Source organism: Trichomonas vaginalis, chromosome IV, assembly GCF_026262505.1.
Source record: "Trichomonas vaginalis G3 chromosome IV, whole genome shotgun sequence".
NCBI lineage: Eukaryota > Parabasalia > Trichomonadida > Trichomonadidae > Trichomonas > Trichomonas vaginalis.
The window spans coordinates 38,662,489-38,684,847 of record NC_067206.1 but is presented as its reverse complement, the minus strand read 5'-3'; the positions used below and the strand labels follow the sequence as shown (position 1 = coordinate 38,684,847).

Here is a 22,359-nt window from a genome sequence, read left to right as displayed (position 1 = left end):
ATATTTTGGAACGAAAAACGGAAAATTCTAAATTTGAAATTTTTAAAAATTGAAAATTTCATGATAACTATATGAGCAAAAATTTATGAATTTTAATATAATGCTTGTGTTTGATATTATTTTACTTATTTGTAGATTTCAAATTTTTTCATGTTTCTTTTTCTGCTTTCTGTGAAATACTATGTAAAGTTTCACGGAGCCAAAAATGGATTTTGCCATCCATACAATCCATGCAACTATAAATCGATCGAAAAATTTCTTGATCAGGATTCCGAAATTATTATTCGTGACAAACAATTATCAAGTAAACCACAATTAGATGAGTTTCGTGCTCTAGTTGAAAAAGTATCCAAAACTGGATCCAAATTATATGGTTGCTGCACAATAATCAACGGAATTACAGCTCTTCTGGTAAAAGTATTAATAACAATATCCAGATCCAACGGGTTTGTATTAAATGGGTTCACATTTACCAATTTTATTATACCAATATTTAATATTGAAAATTCAAAAGATATATTATTTTCAAATATTTCGATTCAATCTTGCAAAGCATCAACATTCGATTCATTCTTTTATGTAAAGGATAGTACAGTAGTTTTTAATGAGCTAAACGTTCAGCAAACTTCGATAAATTACACTTCTTTATTTAAGTTCTTCAGATCATCTGTTGCCTTCAATAAAACAAATATGATACAGAACTTTGCATTCCACACCCATGATCAGCCATTTATTTTATGTATTAATTCCAAATTTTCAATTCTTCACTCAAACTTTCTCAGATGCTCAACACAATTCTCTCCATTTATTTCAGCCCAAGATCGCAGCAGAATAAGGCTGTTTAACTCTACTTACGATGAATCTCGCCATTATGGTTTAATTTCTTTGGAAAACGGAAAGTCCCAGGCGATTATAGATAACTGTACATTCAATAAATTCTATGACGCCATTATTTATTCAAACGTTGAACTATCTGAAACAGAAATTTCAGAATCTCTTTTTATTCACAATTTCGGATACGACATGAGCATGATTCGAATAGCCAAAGGCAAAGTATCAGTAAACAAATCATTATTTGTTGATAACAGTGGAGATTCCGTGTTTAATGTTTCAGGTGTCAGTTCTACAATGAATATATGGAATTCCAAGTTCATAAATAATAAGCCTACCAATTATATCATCAGATGCATTGATAATGGAAAGTTTGAAATGAAACAAACAACATTTGAAAGAAATTATTTCGGAAACTACTCAATAAGTTCATCATCATGCATAGGAGATGTCGACAGAGCAACATACATGGATAATACTGGTTCAGTTCTTTATGGTTATGGCGGAAACATCAAATTTACAAATAATTACATTCAATACAGGCAAAAAGATGTCGCAGCACAACAAATCATCTACAAGGAAAGCATTATATTCGATAACCAAGGTACAGATATTGTAATCAGAAATTCAACTAAAAATAATCTTCCTTTCCTTGAGAAATACGTTGAGAAGAACATGTATCCTATAAAGACTCCAGTTCCTCCTCCAATGATGAAGGGAATTCTTCTGATTGAGGACATTTTCGATAAAAAAGAAAAAAAAAAGGAACAAAAGGAAAGGGAAGAGAAACAAAGAAAGAAAGATGAAGAAGAGATGGAAGACTATGTTGAGACTGACCTTCCTCCACATTTAAGAGGTTCTTTTGAAGAATATTTTGCATCTTCTGAAATTCAACCGGAAGTTACCAAGAAATACATTCCAATGGCAGGCAAAATTACTGGATATATAGTTCTCTTTGTAGTTGTTCGTATGCTAATATATTTTGCAATCAAAATTTAATTTTTAATTTTTTATTTCACATTTGAAACATTTCTTGTTTAAAATATTAGTCTAAATGTTGGCGTATTACATTTAATACATTGAATTATCTTTTTTTTTTCAATAAAATTATTAAAGGATGTTAAATTTCCTTTCATTTAAAGTATATGATCTAATTTATGTGTCTATTGATATGATAAGTTTCTTCTTAAGCTTTTCAGAAAGTACTACCCATTATTGATTTGCCTCGAATATGAAAGTTATTTTCCATAAGAACAATTTCTATTCATAATAGCTGACATTTGGAAGGTGAGAGGGTTGAGATTGAATATATCCAGCACAATAATGAGATCTCTAATTCCTGATTAAAAAAAATCGTTATTCATTTATAATGAATTTTATTCGGGAGCTCTCAAGTTTAAAATCAGGAAGGCTAATAAACTCCAATAGTTAATATACTGGTAACGAATGAAAATGATGCATGATGAATACTTTACATGTTTATGATATACACTGCAATTTCGGATTCTCATCATAAAATTGCTTAAATACAACACTAACACTAGTAAAAGTAGAATATACCCAGCAATTTTAAATCGATAATTCTAAGAACGATGGTTATGTTATTGTGATCCATTACTGTTCATATTCATAGAATTTTGGGATATACATATCTATTTACTAAAAACAAACAAAATAAAACAAAAAATTCAAATAATAATATCAGGTTCTTTTTCTCTCTTGTAGAATCTCAAGTTTCCTTGCTTCTTTTCTGGCTGAAATACAGGAAATGCACCATAAGGTCTTGACAAACCATCTGCTGTTGGATAAGCATCATATTTCTGTCTTCCCTTTGGAGCATCTTCATCGTATTCATTATCTTCGTCATCATCATCGCGTATTCCTGCTCTTCTTCTTGCAGAAAGTTGTTCATCTCTTTCATGCATTCTTATCATTTTGCCTGCGTATTCATCAAATTCTTCTCCATCTTTAACTCTTCTTGCACTGTCAACTAATTCTTCTTTCACATTCTTTGTCTTTTCATTCAACTCCATCTTTTGTGCTTCAACAACTGCAAGTTCGCTGATAACTGCCTTCTTCTTTCTTCTGAGAGCCATCATGTCGCTTTTCGCTTTTCCTGCCTTTGCGTAAGTGTTTCTAGAGTTTTTGTCGTTTCCTCTGAGTTCCACTTGCATTTTATGATTCTTGTCTTGCATGTCTCTGAGAAGAATTTGTGCTTCCCAAAGCTGCTGTTCTTTCTTTGAATTCCTGTCTTCATAAGCTGCAATTTTCTTCTTAAGCTCTTTGAGAGAGATATCAGTTCCTGTATACTGTCTCTTTCTATCTTGTTCTGATGGATTCTCAAGTTTAACTGCAAGTTCTTTAACGGATTTTTTGGTATTTTCTAACTCCCATTTGAGTTCTTTGATTTTTTCATCTGCTTCACGAATTTGTGGAACTTTCTTGTATGCAAGTTCAACACTTCTAGCGAAATCATTTAATTGCAAGTTAAGCATTTTAATGTCTTCATCTTTTTCTTTGAGCATTTTTTCTCCATCTTTAAGAATTTCTTCATTCTTTGCAAGTTGTTCTGCAAGAATACATAATGCATCTTGTTTATCAATGAGTAATCTTCTCTTATCCATGCAATCATCAGCATTAAGAGCATATCTTTGCTGTTGATTCATGATTTGAAGTTCCAAACTTTGCAAAATTTTTGCCATTCTTGTTGTTTCTGCAACTTGGAAATCAATTTGTTGCTCGTATTCATTAAAAATCCTGGTTGCTTCATTGAGATCTTCGATTGTATGCTCACGTTTCTTAACAGCATTTGCAAGATCAGCTTTAGTCCTCTTACAATCAATAACAATTTTGTTATATTCATTTGAAAGGACTGTTCCTTCATTTTCAATGATCTTTATCTTTTCTTTAAGTTCTGTGATGAGTTGTGATGAAGTTTGGATGATAGAAATAAATCTATTTCTATCAACTTTCACATTTTCGTATAAATATGCAAGATCTTGTTGTCTAATAGCAAGTTGTTCTGATTTCTTGCATACATCAAGGAAATCAAGTTGTTTTTCTTGAGCTTTGTGCTTAGTTTCTGCAATTTTCCGAATCATTTGGGCATATTCACGAGCTTTTCTATCTTTGATCAAAGCTGTTTCAGATTCTTGTGTATTAAGATCATATTGTTCTTTTGTGAGCCTTTCCAAGTTCAATTGATTTGTATTTCCATCTCTGATTGCTTGGGCAATTTCTTGAGCGAGTTGTTTTGAGATATTCTCTGATTTTATAAGAGATCTCAACATTTCTTGAACTCTTTTGTTGACTTCTTTCAAATCATTTTCAAATTTTGCGGCTTTTTCGGATTCATAGCCTTTCTCTTCATTGATTTTCTTAAGAGAGTACTTCATTGCTTGCATTTCTGTGTTAAGCTTGGAAATAGATTCTTCAAGTGCTAAACAATTTTTTTCTGACGCAAAAATTTTCTTAGTGATGCCATCTACACGCTGTTGGATCTGTGCTTGCGCATATGTTTCTTCACGAATGAGTTTATCAATGTGAAGCCTTTCCATTTTGAGTTGATTTCTTTTATCTGATAATGTTGACATTTTATATCGTATTTCTTCATTTTGGAGCTTAATATCTACAGCTTCATCATGTTCTTTGACTGTACTGTTCTCGGTATTCTCAATTTCTTGATTTTGAGCATCAATTTGTTGATTAATTTGCTCAAGCTTTTCATTTAATGTAGAGTATTCATTGTTAGCTGTTTTTTCTTCAGCAAGTAAAGTTAAATGTTCTTGATTAATTCCATTTGATTGCGTTTTGACACAAGTTGGAAAAATTCCAACTTCTGTAAGTTTTGCATTCGCTTCTATTCTCTTTTGATGTATTTCATCGAGTCTTTCTTTCATTTTTTCAAATCTCTCGGTGTTATCTTTGTTTTCTTTTACTAATGATTGTATTTTTTGTCTAAGTTGAGTAATTGACTTTTGAAGATCATCAATTTCTTGTGTTAACTGTTTTGAAAGTGGATCCATGGTAGATTCTGTTTCTTCTTTCTGCTTTGCTATTTTCGCTTCTAATTTTTCAATTTCATGGTTCTTCATATCAGTATTCTTTACAATTTCGACAGTCTTTTGTTCAATAGAGTCTAATTCTATTTGGATATTTGTTACTAATTGCCTTAATTCACCCATTCGAATTCTATTATCTTGCTGCGTTTCAGCAGAGCTCGAAATTGTTAGCTTTTGATTTTTTAATTGTTTGTTGTATTCACTTGCTTTACGGTATATTGATTGTTCATTATTGCAAGAAAGAACGAAAGCAGAATTTAACTTATTAAAAAGGAAAACATATCTTTTATAAACATCTTCGCTGATCTGTCCTTGATCAAGCAGTTGCTTGAGGCTTATTATTGCGGGATGCGTTGATGTATCCTGCGTTGCCTTCAAGTCACTCATTAATAAACGTACACCTTAAAAAGTGACATAATCTAGAAAAAACGATTTTTCAATAAAATCACATCGAATGTAATGGAAACGCACTCAAATCATTAGCTTTTATTATAATATTACATATCATATGCGCCTAAAGAATTATTGTATGTTTATCTTCACACTATAAATCTCCAAACTTTGTTCAACTCATGCTAATCTGATAATCTGTAATTTTCTCCAAATGGTAGGAAACACCATGGTTTTATGCATACAATGATTTAAGGATGTCGTTTTGTCCCCCAGGGGGAATATTGCGTCCCCCACTTGGGGGACGCTGGGGGACAAAAATTGAGGAACTTTGTTTGATGGAGTCAGAGTATATTTGTAAAGCGTCAAAATAATAATTGATTAATAAAGTTCAAATATTATAATATATTTATTTGACTTTCATTGAGTTTTCATGCGTTTTCAGCGAATTGAAAATTTAAATTTCCTAAAGTTTTTGTTATAGATGCTTTTTAATGGACTATTTTTGTTTTTAATTAATGGGAGTAGATTAATCAATAATAAAATCCGTATCAAAATTCTATCATCAAGCGTCACTTTTTATTCCCCAGTCCCCCACCCATATGCATATTTTTATACAATCATATTTATGTTTTGATAACAATATAATTCAACCCATTAAAATGGAGATGAGGCTAAGATTTTCAAAAATCATTTCTCGATTTTAACTAAAAACCTTTGGTACCCATATAAATGCATGAGACATTAGGAGGTTAGTTGTATTTAACTTATAATTATCCATAATTTTTCTTATTTTTAATTTTTTTTAATCCTTTGGAACAATGATACAAAATCCATCTATTTATGTATATTAGCTATCATAAATAATATTTTGGAACCTAAGAATAAATACTTGTATTCTTTGGCTAACGATTATGACATACATTGATCAAAATCTAAAAACTCAGGGGGTAGATAACGGATTTTTTTTCTGTAAACTAGGGCGGTGATACCTTAAATGATGTAATATTATTGTCACTTTTTTCACAAAAAAGAAACACAACCAAAACTTTTGGAAAGCATGTTAAACTCTGAGCAATCTAAAAATGAAATTGGATGTGATTTTGGTAGCATTAAGCCAACTGAAGTATTTGAATACCCTAATCGAGTATCAAAAATGATTTGGAGTGTCAATTCCAATAATATTTTACAAGTATCTTCGCAAATTATAGAATTCATTACAAACAAAAAAATATCTATCCAAATGTCACTTTATTTGATTGATGTTATTTCACAAATTCGTGTTAAAGATATTAAATTATTATCAGAACTTTACCAAAAGATATTAAACGAATTCTCATGCATCATCAAACCAGAAAATGAGAAATTAGCAATGTTATTATATTGCAAATGCTCCGAATTTGAATATCCAATAGAATCTCCATTATACTATATTTTATGTGATAAAGTTGATGAACTTAAATCTCAATTCCCAAATCTTGATATTAATAAAAGAATTAAAGATATCACACCACTTGACTGCGCAATTAAATACGGATCAGAATTGTGTTTCAATTACTTGAAAAATTTAGGAGCTAAATACACAGATAACTCCGAAAAATATGCTGTTCAAGGCGGAAATAATAGCATTTTTATGCAAATGATAGAAGAAGGTAAATCATTTGGTGACATGATTAATACAGCATTGGATTATAGAAACTATGAAATTGCTGAGTACCTTAAATCAAATTTAGGACAATTTCCTAATTCAATAACCGAATGTATGCATTTCGGAAATTTTGATGTTGCATCTTATTTAATTACTAATGGAGAAGATATTAACAAACTTTATAATCTTTTTATTTTCATTATTATCATTGTTTTATGGCATTCTCTTCCTTTTCATATTTATCGTTGTTTTATGGCATTCTATTTCTTTTCATATTTATAATTGTTTTATTTCATTCTCTTTCTTTTCATATTTATCATTATTGTATACAAATCTCTTTCTTTTCATATCAATTGTTGTTTTATAGAGTTCTCTTTCTTTTTACATTAATCATTGTTTTATGAGGTTCTCTTTCTTTTTATATTAATCATTATTTTATGAAATTTTCTTTCTTTTCATATTTATCATTGTTTTATAGAATTCTTTTTCTATGAATACTTATCAATGTTTTATGAAATTCTCTCAATATTAATGAAAGCCCTCTTAGTATTGCGATCAAAGCGAATTCAATAGAAATCGTCAAATTCTTAACTGAGCATGGTTCTGATGTTAATATGAAACTTATTCTCTTTCGTTTCATATTTATCATTGTTTTCTAGAATTCTATTTCCTTTCGTATTTATCATTGTTTTATTCTATTCTCTTTCTTTTCATATTTATAATTGCTTTATGGCATTCTATTTTTTTTTCATATTAATCGTTGTTTTATTCTATTCTCTTTCTTTTCATATTTATCATTATTGTATGAAATTCTCTTTCTTTTCAGATTTATCATTGTTTTATAGAATTCTCTTTCTTTTCATATTTATCATTATTGTATGAAATTCTCTTTCTTTTCATATTTATCATTATTGTATAGAAATCTCTTTCTTTTCATATTTACCACTTTTTTATTACACTATCTATATTTTCATATTTAACAATTTTTAATACAATTCTCTTTCTTTTCATATTAATCATTGTTTTATATAATTCTTTTTCCTTTCATGTTGATTATTGTTTAATAAAATTTTATTTCTTAACACATTTATCATTGTTTTATCACATTATCCCTATTTTCATATTTATCTTTGCTTTATATAATTCTTTTTCTTTTCATATTTATCATTGTTGTATATAATTCTTTTTTTTTCAAATTTATCAATGCTTTATGAAATTCTCTCAATATTAATGAAAGCCCTCTTAGTATTGCAATCAAAGCAAATTCAATAGAAATTATCCAATTGTTAATTGAACATGGTTCTGATGTTAATATGAAACTTATTCTCTTTCCTTTCATATATATCATTGTTTTATAAAATTCTCTTTTGTTACATATATATCATTGTTTTATATAATTCTTTCTCTTTTCAGATTTATCATTGTTTTATAGAATTCTCTTTCTTTTCATATTTATCATTATTGTATGAAATTCTCTTTCTTTTCATATTTATCATTGATTTATACTATTCTCTTTCTTGTCATATTTATAATTCTTTTATATTGTTCTAATTTTTTTCATATTTATCGTTGTTTTATGGCATTCTATTTCTTTTCATATTTATCATTATTTTATGGCATTCTATTTCTTTTCATATTTATAATTGTTTTATTTCATTCTCTTTCTTTTCATATTTATCATTATTGTATACAAATCTCTTTCTTTTCATATCAATTGTTGTTTTATAGAGTTCTCTTTCTTTTTACATTAATCATTGTTTTATGAGGTTCTCTTTCTTTTTATATTAATCATTATTTTATGAAATTTTCTTTCTTTTCATATTTATCATTGTTTTATAGAATTCTTTTTCTATGAATACTTATCAATGTTTTATGAAATTCTCTCAATATTAATGAAAGCCCTCTTAGTATTGCAATCAAAGCAAATTCAATAGAAATTATCCAATTGTTAATTGAACATGGTTCTGATGTTAATATGAAACTTATTCTCTTTCCTTTCATATATATCATTGTTTTATAAAATTCTCTTTTGTTACATATATATCATTGTTTTATATAATTCTTTCTCTTTTCAGATTTATCATTGTTTTATAGAATTCTCTTTCTTTTCATATTTATCATTATTGTATGAAATTCTCTTTCTTTTCATATTTATCATTGTTTTATTCTATTCTCTTTCTTTTCATATTTATAATTGCTTTATGGCATTCTATTTTTTTTTTCATATTAATCGTTGTTTTATTCTATTCTCTTTCTTTTCATATTTATCATTATTTTATGAAATTCTATTTCTTTTCTAATTAGTCGTTGCTTTATGAAGTTCTCTTTCTTTTCATATTTATAATTGCTTTATGGCATTCTATTTCTTTTCATATTTACCATTGTTTTATTCTATTCTCTTTCTTTTCATATTTATCATTGTTTTATATCATTCTCTTTCTTTTCATATTTATCTTTGTTTTATGGCATTCTCTTCCTTTTCATATTTATCGTTGTTTTATGGCATTCTATTTCTTTTCATATTTATAATTGTTTTATTTCATTCTCTTTCTTTTCATATTTATCATTATTGTAAGTAGTATATGTTGAAGGGTTGTGTGACTTTTTTTGTAAACGTAAGAATTCATACAATATTGAACGATTTTGTATCATTTTTTTTAACATATGAAGTAAAAAATGTATGATTCTTACGGTTTTTATTCTTACGTTTTTGAATAAATCAAGATTTAAAAATTGACTTCTTACGTAAAATTAAAACTAAGTTAAATTTATTTTTTATTTAATGATAAATGAGTATAACAACTAATTCATTGAAATCTTTAAAGTTCACTAATTCAGAATTAGAAAATATTTTAGAAAATTTTGGAGACGGTTCTTATCCAACATATATGCAGAATGTGAAAGAGTTTTCCAGATTGTTGAATGAATTTAAATATAACGGACCAATTACTAAAAAGGCTATAATGAGATATTTATATCCCAAAAAAGTTGAAAAACAGGAGAATATTCCTCTTTATGGTCCAGAGGACCTGGGCTCAGAGAGCCTTGAAACACCTCCTGAATATTTTGAAGAAAAAATTAAACAAGATGAATATTATAACGATGAGATTGAGAAATTGGAACAATTAAGAAATGAAATAGATGAAAGAATTAGTGAATTGAGAAATGCTGAGAATGAAGTAGAGGGTTTAATGAATATCCCAGCTTCAGAATCAGAAGTTCAAAAATCACATGAGGAAAGATATAAAAATTACTTTTTGGAATCTACTAAAAATTTATTAGATGGTGATATTGACGAAACACTTTCAGAAGAAGGCACAAAATTTATTCATAAACATAAGCTTCAGTTTATTGACGATGGAGATTATCCATGTATATTACTTTCACCTCCTCTTGATTCTGAAAAATTCAAAAAAGCACTGAAAAATGTAACATATGCAACAAATACGATTAAGAAAGAAGACCATGATATTTACACAAATTATTATTTAAATAAATGTACAGGTGTTGATAAAGTTTTTGATTTGTTAGATAAAATATCAAAAGAAACAATTGGTACATATAAAATTTTATGCGATTGTGGTTTCATTATTGAAGATACCAATAATGTTTCATATGAAAGAACAGCACCGAAGGAAGACGAAGTTGAAAGGGCTATACCATTCGTTATTAAGAATATAAAAGATATGAAAACGTATAAGCATTATATTTATTCATTTATTTCAGAAAAAATGGAAGCAACCCATAAAACATCATCTCATCATTTTATAGCTATTCATACATTCCTTTTCAAAGTTGTGAAATTAAATAAGACAGGAATTAGATTTAATGTATCCGGGTACGCATTCTTGAGTAAATTAAAATGTATTCGTCACGTCGCAGATGATAAAAATTTATGTGTTCTTAATTCATTTTATGGGCTTTAAAAAATAAACTTTATTTTTATTTATTTTTTAATTTTTTATTCTTACATAAATGAACAAAAACTTCCAGTCTTATTTTATCATTTACAATATCTTTAATCATTTCATTACATGCATTCTTAAAACCATCTGATTTTTCTAATTTACGTCTATCACTTTCTTTAATTAAATCAAAGTTATAACCTTGCTGAGAATAAAGTGGTTTCTTTATCAATTCCTTGAACGCTTCTGAAAGTGAAGATGAAGAAATTCTTGCCACTTGAATTGGTTTAAATTCTGCTTTCATTGCTTCTTTCTGTTCATTGAACACTGGATCGAATAAAGCAACTTTAAAGAATTTCTTAGCTGGAATTTCAGGTCTAATATTTGCATATTGACCATCAAACTGATTAACATATCGTGGTAATCCATCCGGTCCCTCTTCAATAGCATTTAATTCGTCATTGAAATAAGAATATGGATTATGACGGTATGAATTAATTGGACCATTTTCACCTTCTCCAATGTATTGTTTAACAGCTTTTCCATTTTCATCAAATTTCATAGGATAATGTTCATTATATGCTTTACGTTTAGGATAATCAGTTATAGTTAATTTATAACCATTTATGACTTTAATATTTCCTTGACCATCAGTAACAAAGACTTCATTTATTCCATCAGGTTTTCCATTTGGACCTGTAATGTCTGCTTCGTGTGCTTCCCAATTTGGTCCATGACGTTTGGCATATGCTTGAGCTTCTGGTAATGTTAAAACGTTTCTCATTTGTTTAACATCCTTTTGAAGACCGGCAACAATGTGGACTAATTCTTTCATTCCGTCTGGAACTTTCATTGTTCTATTATATGCACCCTTTTTGTTTGTCCCTTGTTTTAATGGAACCTGTAGAAGATTTGCAATTTCTGTCATGTTTAATTATAAATAAAAAATAAAAATTATTTATAAAAAGTTAATCAAATTTAACACTTCCTTTATTTAAATCAACTATTATTTTTCCATGTTCACCTAATTGCTGATATTGTGTGTAAAGTTCATTAATGCTCATTGGTAAATTCACTTGATAAAGCATAACGTTCAACTGTTGACGACTAAACCCACTGAAAATGAAAAGTGTTGATAGATTTGATTTAATGTTTGTGCTTAATGCTTTGAAGTATTGAACAGCCATGAAGAATGAACACTGAATGTGTCGGCATTGAGTTAATAATTGATTAAAATATGATTTCTCATTAGTTATTAGTTTTGATTTCACTGCATCATCTAGAAAAATGAGTGAATGCAAAAATTCTCTATCAAAATTTGAAATAGAAAGTGTTTCAAATAATTCATCCCTTTGTTTATCAATAATTTTATCCTCTAATCCCTGCTTCTTGATTGTATTATATAATTCTTTATACATTAAAAAGTTTTTTAAATAATCTTCTGCTTCTTCTTGTGATAAATAAATAATTGGAATTTTGATTAAATGCTTTAAAGATTCAAATGTATCATCTGAAGGTGAACCTGAACGGTTGATATAAATTAACACATGTGAATAGGGGGAAGTGTTAGCAATAATGATAATTTGTTTTAATATCGTTAATGTTTTACCTTTATTCTGTTTACCAATTGCTGCAGTGATTGAATTTAAGTAACATTCAGAATATGGAATTTTCATTAATTTTTCCTTAGATAGAGCATTTCTATTATCACTCAATGCTTCATTAATCATATCATCTACGTATGTATTATATACTCCCGCTAATTCTTCATAAGGGGTGGATGAATTTAAATCCATTTAATCAAAAATAAATTTATAATTTTAAACATTTCTATTCATCAATATTTCATCATATGAACTTCTATACTGTGGTGGTGTACCTGTTGGATGATATTTCAAACCTTCGTCCGGTGTCCATGTCCAATACGTAGTCCTAGTAAACCAAACCTGAGGAGGATTTGTCACCTTTGAACAGTAAGTGTCATTTTCACCCTGAATGATTGGATAAGCTTTCACTTGTACTGTAACTTGTGAGTTGAAAGTTTCTAATCCATCAAAGAATATACCCGCTCCATCACGTTGAACTGGAATAGTGCATAAGAATGAAGTTTGGTCTTTCCATGTTCTAGCTAATGGCGTGCCATCATCTGCATTCAGTGGTCTAGTTAATGAGTCCTCGTATTCTTCTGTGCATTCATTCACTCCATCTAAATCAGAAGCTTGAAGCATACGTGTAAAGAATATGTCACCCACTGTGGTCATCGCTTGATCGGGGAAGTTTCTGGAATCTATAGTGACCTGAAGACCTCGAAGCATTGGATTTTCTAAAACTGTTCTTTGCATTGCATTCTTCGGAAATGCTAACACAACATCTGTAACATTATGAAGAGCGTATGAGAAATCTGAACTGATACCTTCAGGAGTGATGCAACCTCCATTTAGTGAACGAACGTCAATATGTTGAGCTGGAATCATGAATGGATCTTCCTTACTGAATAAACGTGGTATTGCTTTAACTGATTCTTCAATTAAACCGTATCCTGGTGTAATGCATTTATCCTCTAAAACTTCCATCTTTGTGCATGAAATAATAACGTTATCAACTTTTGCGTCAGCAGATGTAGCGGCTAAGCTTGTAATTAATTTGGCAGAAAGTCCGATTTGTTGGAATTTGCGATCATATTTATAAACATGATTCATAATCTTTTCATAATTTCCATCAGTTATCTTTTCATAAACGTAATTTTGTAAATCAGCAACTCTTAACGGGTCAACCTGACAAAATACTAAAGTATCCCTGAAAGCATAATATTTAAGAATGATTTCACCAAATGATTTAGGATAATCATCGAACGCCTGAAATGCTAACAAATCATTTACCGGAATAATCATATCAAAAGTGACATCAACTTCTTCATTTGCGTTCTTGAAAACTTCTGAAGGGTCAATATATTTACCACATACTGAGTTATCATATTTTTGAACATTATTATATAACGAATGAACAAACTTTTTAACTTTCCTTTCTGATTTTGGTTTATATGTTGCAAATGCGAAAGATTCACGGGCGCAATCCATTTGAAGATAACCGGCATCGCCTCTTTCAGTTTCTACTTCTAATTGTTTAAAGCTTTGATTTGATGATTTGTAACCAACGAATAAACGCATGCATTTAAAAGCGGCATCACATGTGAAAGCTTTATTTGAAACTAGAGTTGCTTTAACTTTGCGTTTAATATATGTGTCACCTAATTGGTTCACATCATGAGCCGGATTTGTAATTCTTAAATGAGTTTGTTTATCATCAAAATATGGAGCATCAGAGTCATAGCATGAACTTTCAAGTTCTCTATAATATCTTCTACCGTCATTCTTTGCGAATATTTCATTTATCTTTTCAAATGAATGAAACACATTTCCATTAATCGGTTTAGTGTTTGGCACCAAATAGTTAGTCGTCATTTATTAATAAATAAAAAATCAAAATTAAAAGATGAAAATGAATTTTTAATTTTAATGAAATAATCAACTATGGCTGCAGGATTCTTTAAGAAATTATGGGATAAAGTAAAAAGAGGAGCGCATAAAGTTTGGGAAACAATGAAGAAAGGAGCAAATTGGATATTTAAGAATAAAGAAGCAATTAGTGACGTTGCTGAATCAATAACGCCAAAAGCCGCCCCAATAAGAGAAATATTAAATAAAGGAGAAAAAGTTTATCAAAGACTACAACCGATACTAAGATAAAAATAATTTATTTTTCCACTATCTACCTCCTATTTTATTAAGTATTCCTTCAGCTATTCCACCAATTGCGTTACCTGCTTGTGCTCCCATCGCTGGATTACCTACTTTAGTACCTAATACTCCACCTATGATAGTTCCTGCCGTTTTCGCTACTGGTGCCAAAAAGTTTGCAACAGGTTTAATAACCTTTTTATAAACCCAACCCGCAGCTTTCTTAATTCCATCCCATAATTTTTTAAAGAATCCTGCCGCCATTTCTGATTTAATATTAATTAAAAAATATATTTCATCACTTATATTCTAATTTTTATTTAATGATAAATGAAACCGATTTTAAAAATAAATGAAACAGAGGAGGAAGAAAGTGAAAATGTTCAACAAAAAATAAACGTTGTTAAACCAATTACTGAAACAAAAATTTTTTCATCTGTTGAAGAATTTAATGACTATTATGCTAATAATAAAAAATTATTTGAAGAATTGACAACATGTAAATTGAATAAAATGTTTAAAGTTGATGGATTCAAAATTTCAAAAATAAAAGGAGTGATTAGTTTGAAATCTATTCCTCAATCAAGAATCACCTCATTAATGAAAATTGATGATTTAACAAAAAGAATAGAAGAGATTGAAGAAAGAATGAATCAAATAATTGATTTCATAAATTCAAATAATCATTAGTTTCTAATTTCTTTTTCTCGTTTATGAGGTCTTTGATTATGACTTCATTGATTCCATTCAGTTATTCAAAAATAATTAATTATCGAATAACCCATGATGTTGTCAAAATGTCATGTTGTCACATTTTTTATTTCATTATGTATGGGTTGAGTGTAAATGTCTTACAATTTTGAAAATTTTTTAAATCTTGATTTATTCAAAAACGTAAGAATAAAAACCGTAAGAATCATACATTTTTTACTTCATATGTTAAAAAAAATGATACAAAATCGTTCAATATTGTATGAATTCTTACGTTTACAAAAAAAGTCACACAACCCTTCAACATATACTACTATTGTATACAAATCTCTTTCTTTTCATATCAATTGTTGTTTTATAAAGTTCTCTTTCTTTTTACATTAATCATTGTTTTATGAGGTTCTCTTTCTTTTTATATTAATCATTATTTTATGAAATTTTCTTTCTTTTCATATTTATCATTGTTTTATAGAATTCTTTTTCTATGAATACTTATCAATGTTTTATGAAATTCTCTCAATATTAATGAAAGCCCTCTTAGTATTGCGATCAAAGCGAATTCAATAGAAATCGTCAAATTCTTAACTGAGCATGGTTCTGATGTTAATATGAAACTTATTCTCTTTCGTTTCATATTTATCATTGATTTATTCTATTCTCTTTCTTTTCATATTTATCATTATTTTATTACATCATTTCTATTTTCAATCTCATATAAGTTCTACAGAAATTTACTTTTTATTCTATGCTGAATCTTTCGAATAATTCCTATGTACTTAAACTTACTGTTAATTGCCGTAAAGCCAGCATTTCGTCGATGTTCCTTTTTAAAACTCAGCAATGGGGTGAAGAACCTATATCTGCGTCTATAGTAAAGGCTCATGACCTCTGGGATTCTGAAGAAATCACAATGATTTATGAGCAATTGAATAATCAAATTGCAGACCATATTAACACTTATAAGTACATATAAATCATTATATAGATATGACATTTTTTTTGAAAATTGAGACAAAAACTCTGAAGTCAAAAAAATTGAGAGAATGACAGAAAGTAAGTGCATACTTTTTGGCATTCTCTCAGTCAAGTCTACCAACGCTTCCAAATACTAATTCTCACATAAAAATCTTCCTAAAAAAACTCTCTAAACACAAAATGAGATTATTATCGACTTATTTTATATAATAAGCCATCCTTACAATGCCGAAACTTATACTTGGCTTTATATAATACAGTTTAAACTCACTTTAAAATCAAAATTATAAATTAATTATTTACATTAAGAAGTGAGCAAACATTATAAACAATTTCATAACTAGTCATTCCAATTCTTCCATCATCTGCAGGGTTCTGTCCCATTACAGCTTTAACACAGCTATAATCCATGATGCTTTCTCTTGTTGTCTTTCCAGACAAATGAATTTCAGAGATATTTGTGAATTTGACAATTTCTTGACAGTTTTTCGCACTTACTCCTGCACCTGCCATTATTGAGATTTTTCCTTCGGAAAGTTCAACAAGTTCTTTAATCATCTCTCTTCCATCGAATGCTGTTTGTGCACAGCCAGATGTTAATACTCTTTCGCATCCAAGCTCGATCAGTTTCTTCAGTGTTTCTTTTGGATTTTTAACTAAATCAAAAGCTCTGTGAAAAGTTACGCCAATTCCAGATGCAGCATCAACTAATTTCTTAGTTGTCTCAATGTCAAGTTCTGCAGATTTGGTTAATGCACCAATAACAACACCTTTTGCGCCAAGTTCTTTGGAAATTTTAATATCATTAATCATCATCTCTACTTCTTCTTCATTGAACAGGAAATCTCCAGCTCTAGGCCTAATCATAACATAGATTGGGATTTTTGATACTTCAACAGCTTTCTTAATTAATGAATAAGGTGGAGTAACTCCGCCTAAAGCTAATGATCCACAGAGTTCAATTCTGCTCGCACCAGCAGATTCTGCGATCTTAACAGATTCAATATTGTCGACACACACTTCAACTTTCATGTTTATGTCACCTTTTTTATGCCTCAGTCATTATCAATCTGTAATAGTCAGCATATCAATGAATTTACTTTATATATTTAATAATAGTAGAAAAAAAAAAAAAAAAAAAAAAAAAAAAGGGTAGTGGGGCTTCCAGGCACTTCGTGCCCTCTAGCCCCGAAGATGTTTAGTATAAATGAAGTCTTGACAAAACATTTACGAAGAAATCTCAACAAAGTCTTTACGAAGAAGTCTTGACAAAACATTTACGAAGAAGTCTTGACAAAACATTTACGAAGAAATCTCAACAAAGTCTTTACGAAGAAGTCTTGACAAAGTCTTTACGAAGAAGTCTTGACAAAGTCTTTACGAAGAAGTCTTGACAAAGTCTTTACGAAGAAGTCTTGACAAAGTCTTTATGAAGAAGTCTTGACAAAACATTTACGAAGAAATCTTGACAAAGTCTTTATGAAGAAGTCTTGACAAAATATTTACGATGAAATCTCAACAAAGTCTTTACGAAGAAATCTTAACAAAACATAGACAAGAAAGTTCATGAGTGTAAATGACCCAAAAATATATTTTAGGGTAGAAGGGTATATCTACCCCGTTTTCTACCCTCATTTCTACCCTCTTGAATTTTCATGAATTTTACACCAAAAATATACTACTAGGGTCATTTACGAAGAAATCTCAACAAAGTCTTTACGAAGAAATCTTAACAAAGTCTTTACGATGAAATCTCAACAAAGTCTTTACGAAGAAGTCTCAACAAAGTCTTTACGAAGAAGTCTCAACAAAGTCTTTACGAAGAAGTCTTGACAAAACATTTACGAAGAAATTCATGAAAATTCAAGAGGGTAGAAAAGAGGTTAGAAAAGAGGTTAGATATACCCTTCTACCCTAAATTATATTTTTGGGTCATTTACACTCATTTACGAAGAAATCTCAACAAAGTCTTTACGAAGAAGTCACAATAAAACATCTGTCAAAAACCGCTTTTTAACTTCACTTAAAATGCCACGTAAGCTACGTAAGAATATACGTAAGAGGAAGAGAGCATTGAAACATCCAATAGTAAAACTGACACCACAACAACAGTTGCAACAACAAATGCTGAATGACCCCACTATGTTGCAACAAATGTCAAGCAATCCTATGCTTTTAAACCGAGTTCTTGGTGCACAGAGTGGAGGTTTAAGAGCGGCACTTTTAGCGAAAATGGCAGGCTATGGTGGAGCTGCAGACGGAACAGCCTATAACCCTCAAAGTCAAATGAATTTGAGTTCACTCAAAAATCAAATAACAGATGTCAAAAAGTCAAACATAGACATACAGAAGCAAATAAGTGAAAACGAAAAGAAACTAGAATATGACAGACACACAAAGAAACTCAATGAGTTAAACGTAGAGAAAAAGAAGAAAGAAGAACAACTGAAAGAACTAAGTACAGAGGAATATGCGAAAAAAGTGTCAGAAAAAGCAGCAGAAGTAGCAAAAATGGAACAAGATGTCATAAATTTGAAAAACCATACTACTCAATATAAAATACTGAAAGATGAAGAGATAAAACAAAAAGCCCTGAAGACATATATGGATAGCGATGAGTATAAAAAAGAAGTTGAAGCAAATGTAAAGGCAGAAAAACTTTTACAGTTGCAAAACCAAACCGTACAGTATGAAAACTTAGCACAAGAAAGTAAAAATAACGACGCGGCTATGCAAAAGGCAATGAAAAGCGCAGAATATATAAAAGCCAACAATGACTGGTTAGATGCCCAAGCCAACGCTAAAGCAGCCCAACTCATAGGGTCAATAAGGACAAAAATACAAGCGGATGAAGATAGTTCAAATGAAGCTTTAACAAATGCTGACTTTAAGAACGCTTTCGAAGCTCTTCATAGTAAGGTGAAACAAGTGAACGACTTCTCATCTGGAAAGAAACTGAAGTCTGAAGGTTTCGACAAAGAGTTAAGAGAAGTAGCACAAAATATGACGAAAATAACAGATGCAGCAACGAGACAGGCAGTTCAAAGTGCCTATGACGCCGTTAGAGCAACTGTTGTGGAAAGTCAAGAAAAAGAGTTACAACAGACCAAAACAGACCTAGTAAATGCTTTCTTAAAAACGAAAAGTCAGGTAGGACATTACGCTGCAGATGGAACATATGTGCCAGCTGGTGGAACTTATATACCACCAAACCCTCCAAGAGAAGCACCTGCACCAGGACTACCTAAAACATTTACATCGTCACATGGACACAGACACAGGCATGCACCAAAACCAACGCAACAACAACAACCAACACAACAACCAGCACAACAACCAACACAACAACCAGCACAGCAACCAACAGTTCAAAACCCTGCACAACAACAACCACAAACAGAGCAAGGACATAAAAGAAGTAGAGAACAAGGAAACCAAGAATTCTTAAAAATGCTTAAAGAAGAGTGTGGTTTCCCAGATACTGTTGACTTTAGTGACAGATATAAAGAAGCTATTAGAAAGTTCAAGGATGGAAATACTGACCCGAACCTATTTAGCTTTATGGCTCAGCACCAAAACGGATATAATCTCAAACCTGGAAAATACAAGCTCGCTAAGGGATATGATTTAATAGCATATCATCCAAATGACATGGATGAATTTACTCCGAGATATTTGATGTCAGAGCTAAATGACAATTCAACTTTCGTCATGAAACGCGTAAAAAATAGAGACGGAACGAAAGAACAAAAGCTTATGAATGCGGATGACGTAGATAGGGAAATTGTTGAAAGGTCTCGGAATATATGAAATGCCAGCAGATGAGGTACAAGAAACTCCACAGGAAGAAGTTCAGATACAACCAGATGGAAGAAATAGTTCAGCAACAACAGCTAGAAGAGCCTGAAGGAACGAACAAGTCACTCCTTTGGAAACTAAACTTCACAGAACTAGATGAAGATTTGGAACAGCCGAAAAATCTTGACCCTCAACAAGAGTATGCGGAGAATATGGAATATTTCCAAGAGTCTAAAAAAAATTCGGCTGACATAGTAGAAGAATATCGAAAAATGTTTGCCGACATAAAAGACTCCAACACCAGATGAAAAATATTCAGCATAGAATGGAAGTACTGAAAGAAAATGTACACAAATAAAACAACCCTTTTTACTTACGAGCATTTAACGTTCAATCTTCGGATGAACTCGGTGAAAATAAAAGGTTAAATTTCAAGAAAACATATAGAAATGAAACATTGTTTAAAGTTCATTCAGAACCTAACCAAGATGGAAACAAACCTACTTTTGTTTCTGCAGACGATGGAACTACAATGAGATGGGTCATAAGCTAATCCAGATAGGTGGTTCATAAACTTACAACCACAATTCCAAGAAGTTGTAGACGCAATGGAAGTCAATGGTGAACGAGATATAGCTGGTATTTTAAGCGCGGCTTTAATGCCATTGAAAGATATGAAAGATGCAGATATTTTGGACCAGTATGAAATGAACATGGCTGATGGAAATATAACACCTGACGTTCTAGAACATTTATCTCAAAGAACTACACAGAACCATAGAGATGGTATATTTGGTGAAGAGTTTAGAAAGAAAGTTAGGGAGGGAGAAGGAAGAGAACCTATTGTACATGACCTTGCAAACGAAAGTTTACAAAATGTCATAAAAACTTACTTTGCAGGCGATGAATCGAGAAGGGATGAATATTTAAGAAAACTCAAATGGACAGTAACCAATGAAATGTTAGTATTGAAAAACATGTTCTTGACAAAATAAAACCAACTACAGAAATAAACGACGCAAGACTGAAAGATTGGGTAAAAGCTTTCCCATTCACAAAAGATATTATTGGTAACATGGAAAGAAAACCAGAATGGCTACAAAACATATATTTGGAAACGAGCAATATTCCATATGGACAGGCACTGTTTGAAGAGCTTGAACCAGAAACTCAGGAAAGAGTCATGCAAACAATACGCGAAGACTCAAATACAGACTATGACAAACTCTTTCTAGGATATAGGTTACCTGAGATGGGCGACCAGAGCCAAAGGCAAAAAGGACATGGGAAATTTGCAACATACTAGATGAACATAATGCAAAGATGCAACAACTTCAAGCAGAGGCAATGAAGGAAAAAGAGAGATTAAAAACTCAGTCAGGAAGAAAGTAAAGCTTGGTCCACGTGGTTTATATATGAATATAAATCCAACTATTCTATATTTTTACTCATATGAAATGTACGCCGCTCAGAATATAACGCCAACAGTTTTGGATGCTATGAATGGAAATGTTTCCGAATGGTATAACGAATGCGACAATGCCATTAGAAGGTCAGAAATAGTTCCTGGAACTTACGAATATACAACTGCTGTTTCTTATGGAAACGTAGGTGAGTTTGGAGAAGGTTCTTCAACAACAGTAGATATTGCTTGCGACAGGTTTCATATTATTTCTATTGACAACTCATTCTTATACGTGGAACAAGACATTGAAATAAAACCTTCTGCCAAGTTGTCTGACAAGAAAGGTTGCAATGGAATTTTCTATGTCGGATACCAATATGCTCCAGAAGTTTTCATGGGATATAAGATATATTCTAACTCTGACTTAGTTCAAACAGTAACATGGGCAAACTATGAATGGTTCGCTTTGAGAAACTCAGTACAACCACAAGCTAGAGAACAAACAGACCAATATGCAACTATTGAGAAAATAAGAAGACTTGACCCTAACGTTCCAGGAGTTTATGTTAACCTTTCTGGACAAACTGCAGCAGCAGTAACCAAAGTAAAACTGAAACTTAGAGTTCCTTTGTCATCTTTCCTCATCTTCAGGTTTTTAAGATACTTGCCAAACTGGGCAGGAAAAAATTTCTATCGAACTTACTCCAAGCAAAAATAACTTAGTCATTGCACCAACGCAAGACCCATTCACTCTTACAGACGTAAAGGGAGCAAATCAAACGTCATTCGCCGAATTTTGCAAAGACAAAGTTGACTTAGACTTTTGGAAACCTCAACACTGAAGTAAACTATTATTTCAATGCTGCTGGAACTGCTTGGGACCCAGTTAAGTTCACAT

General features: G+C 30.6%; 10 protein-coding genes across 10 annotated transcripts, besides 3 other annotated features; 4 read left to right on the top strand and 6 right to left on the bottom strand.

Moving 5' to 3' along the window:
- Positions 1-141: 141 nt before the first annotated feature.
- TVAGG3_0245490 (uncharacterized protein) lies at positions 142-2,001 on the top strand (the record flags this gene model as incomplete). Its single annotated transcript, XM_001313486.1, has 1 exon — positions 151-1,830. One exon carries the CDS (start codon positions 151-153, stop codon positions 1,828-1,830), a length of 1,680 nt encoding a protein of 559 aa, XP_001313487.1.
- A 393-nt stretch (positions 2,002-2,394) lies between these two features.
- TVAGG3_0245480 (cilia- and flagella-associated protein 58-related family) lies at positions 2,395-5,281 on the bottom strand (the record flags this gene model as incomplete). Its single annotated transcript, XM_001313485.1, has 1 exon — positions 2,520-5,279. One exon carries the CDS (start codon positions 5,277-5,279, stop codon positions 2,520-2,522), a length of 2,760 nt encoding a protein of 919 aa, XP_001313486.1.
- A 1,244-nt stretch (positions 5,282-6,525) lies between these two features.
- TVAGG3_0245470 (protein ubiquitination) lies at positions 6,526-7,212 on the top strand (the record flags this gene model as incomplete). The annotated part of the gene is made up of 1 exon (XM_001313484.1): positions 6,526-7,212. The coding sequence occupies one exon, from the start codon at positions 6,526-6,528 to the stop codon at positions 7,210-7,212; it is 687 nt and encodes a 228-aa protein (XP_001313485.1).
- A 2,507-nt stretch (positions 7,213-9,719) lies between these two features.
- TVAGG3_0245460 (uncharacterized protein) lies at positions 9,720-10,856 on the top strand (the record flags this gene model as incomplete). Its single annotated transcript, XM_051227840.1, has 1 exon — positions 9,720-10,856. The coding sequence occupies one exon, from the start codon at positions 9,720-9,722 to the stop codon at positions 10,854-10,856; it is 1,137 nt and encodes a 378-aa protein (XP_051112826.1).
- Positions 10,857-10,872: 16 nt separating this feature from the next.
- On the bottom strand, positions 10,873-11,763 carry TVAGG3_0245450 (uncharacterized protein; the record flags this gene model as incomplete). The annotated part of the gene is made up of 1 exon (XM_051227839.1): positions 10,873-11,763. The coding sequence occupies one exon, from the start codon at positions 11,761-11,763 to the stop codon at positions 10,873-10,875; it is 891 nt and encodes a 296-aa protein (XP_051112825.1).
- Positions 11,764-11,860: 97 nt separating this feature from the next.
- Positions 11,861-12,505: a mobile genetic element.
- A 320-nt stretch (positions 12,506-12,825) lies between these two features.
- On the bottom strand, positions 12,826-13,063 carry TVAGG3_0245430 (uncharacterized protein; the record flags this gene model as incomplete). Its single annotated transcript, XM_051227838.1, has 1 exon — positions 12,826-13,063. A coding segment is annotated over one exon (238 nt), but the record flags the coding sequence as incomplete, so codon positions are not given.
- A 616-nt stretch (positions 13,064-13,679) lies between these two features.
- Positions 13,680-14,296, bottom strand: TVAGG3_0245420 (uncharacterized protein; the record flags this gene model as incomplete). The annotated part of the gene is made up of 1 exon (XM_051227837.1): positions 13,680-14,296. A coding segment is annotated over one exon (617 nt), but the record flags the coding sequence as incomplete, so codon positions are not given.
- Positions 14,297-14,647: 351 nt separating this feature from the next.
- TVAGG3_0245410 (N-acetylmuramoyl-l-alanine amidase family) lies at positions 14,648-14,836 on the bottom strand (the record flags this gene model as incomplete). Its single annotated transcript, XM_001313482.2, has 1 exon — positions 14,648-14,836. A coding segment is annotated over one exon (189 nt), but the record flags the coding sequence as incomplete, so codon positions are not given.
- A 1,713-nt stretch (positions 14,837-16,549) lies between these two features.
- On the bottom strand, positions 16,550-17,290 carry TVAGG3_0245400 (copper ion homeostasis; the record flags this gene model as incomplete). The annotated part of the gene is made up of 1 exon (XM_001313481.1): positions 16,550-17,290. One exon carries the CDS (start codon positions 17,288-17,290, stop codon positions 16,550-16,552), a length of 741 nt encoding a protein of 246 aa, XP_001313482.1.
- Positions 17,291-17,380: 90 nt separating this feature from the next.
- Positions 17,381-17,475: a terminal%2Cinverted (terminal inverted repeat of Maverick-3 transposon ID:TVAGG3_0245300).
- Positions 17,381-22,359: part of a mobile genetic element that runs on past the window's edge.
- TVAGG3_0245390 (protein of unknown function, DUF4106 family) lies at positions 18,863-20,051 on the top strand (the record flags this gene model as incomplete). Its single annotated transcript, XM_051227836.1, has 1 exon — positions 18,863-20,051. A coding segment is annotated over one exon (1,189 nt), but the record flags the coding sequence as incomplete, so codon positions are not given.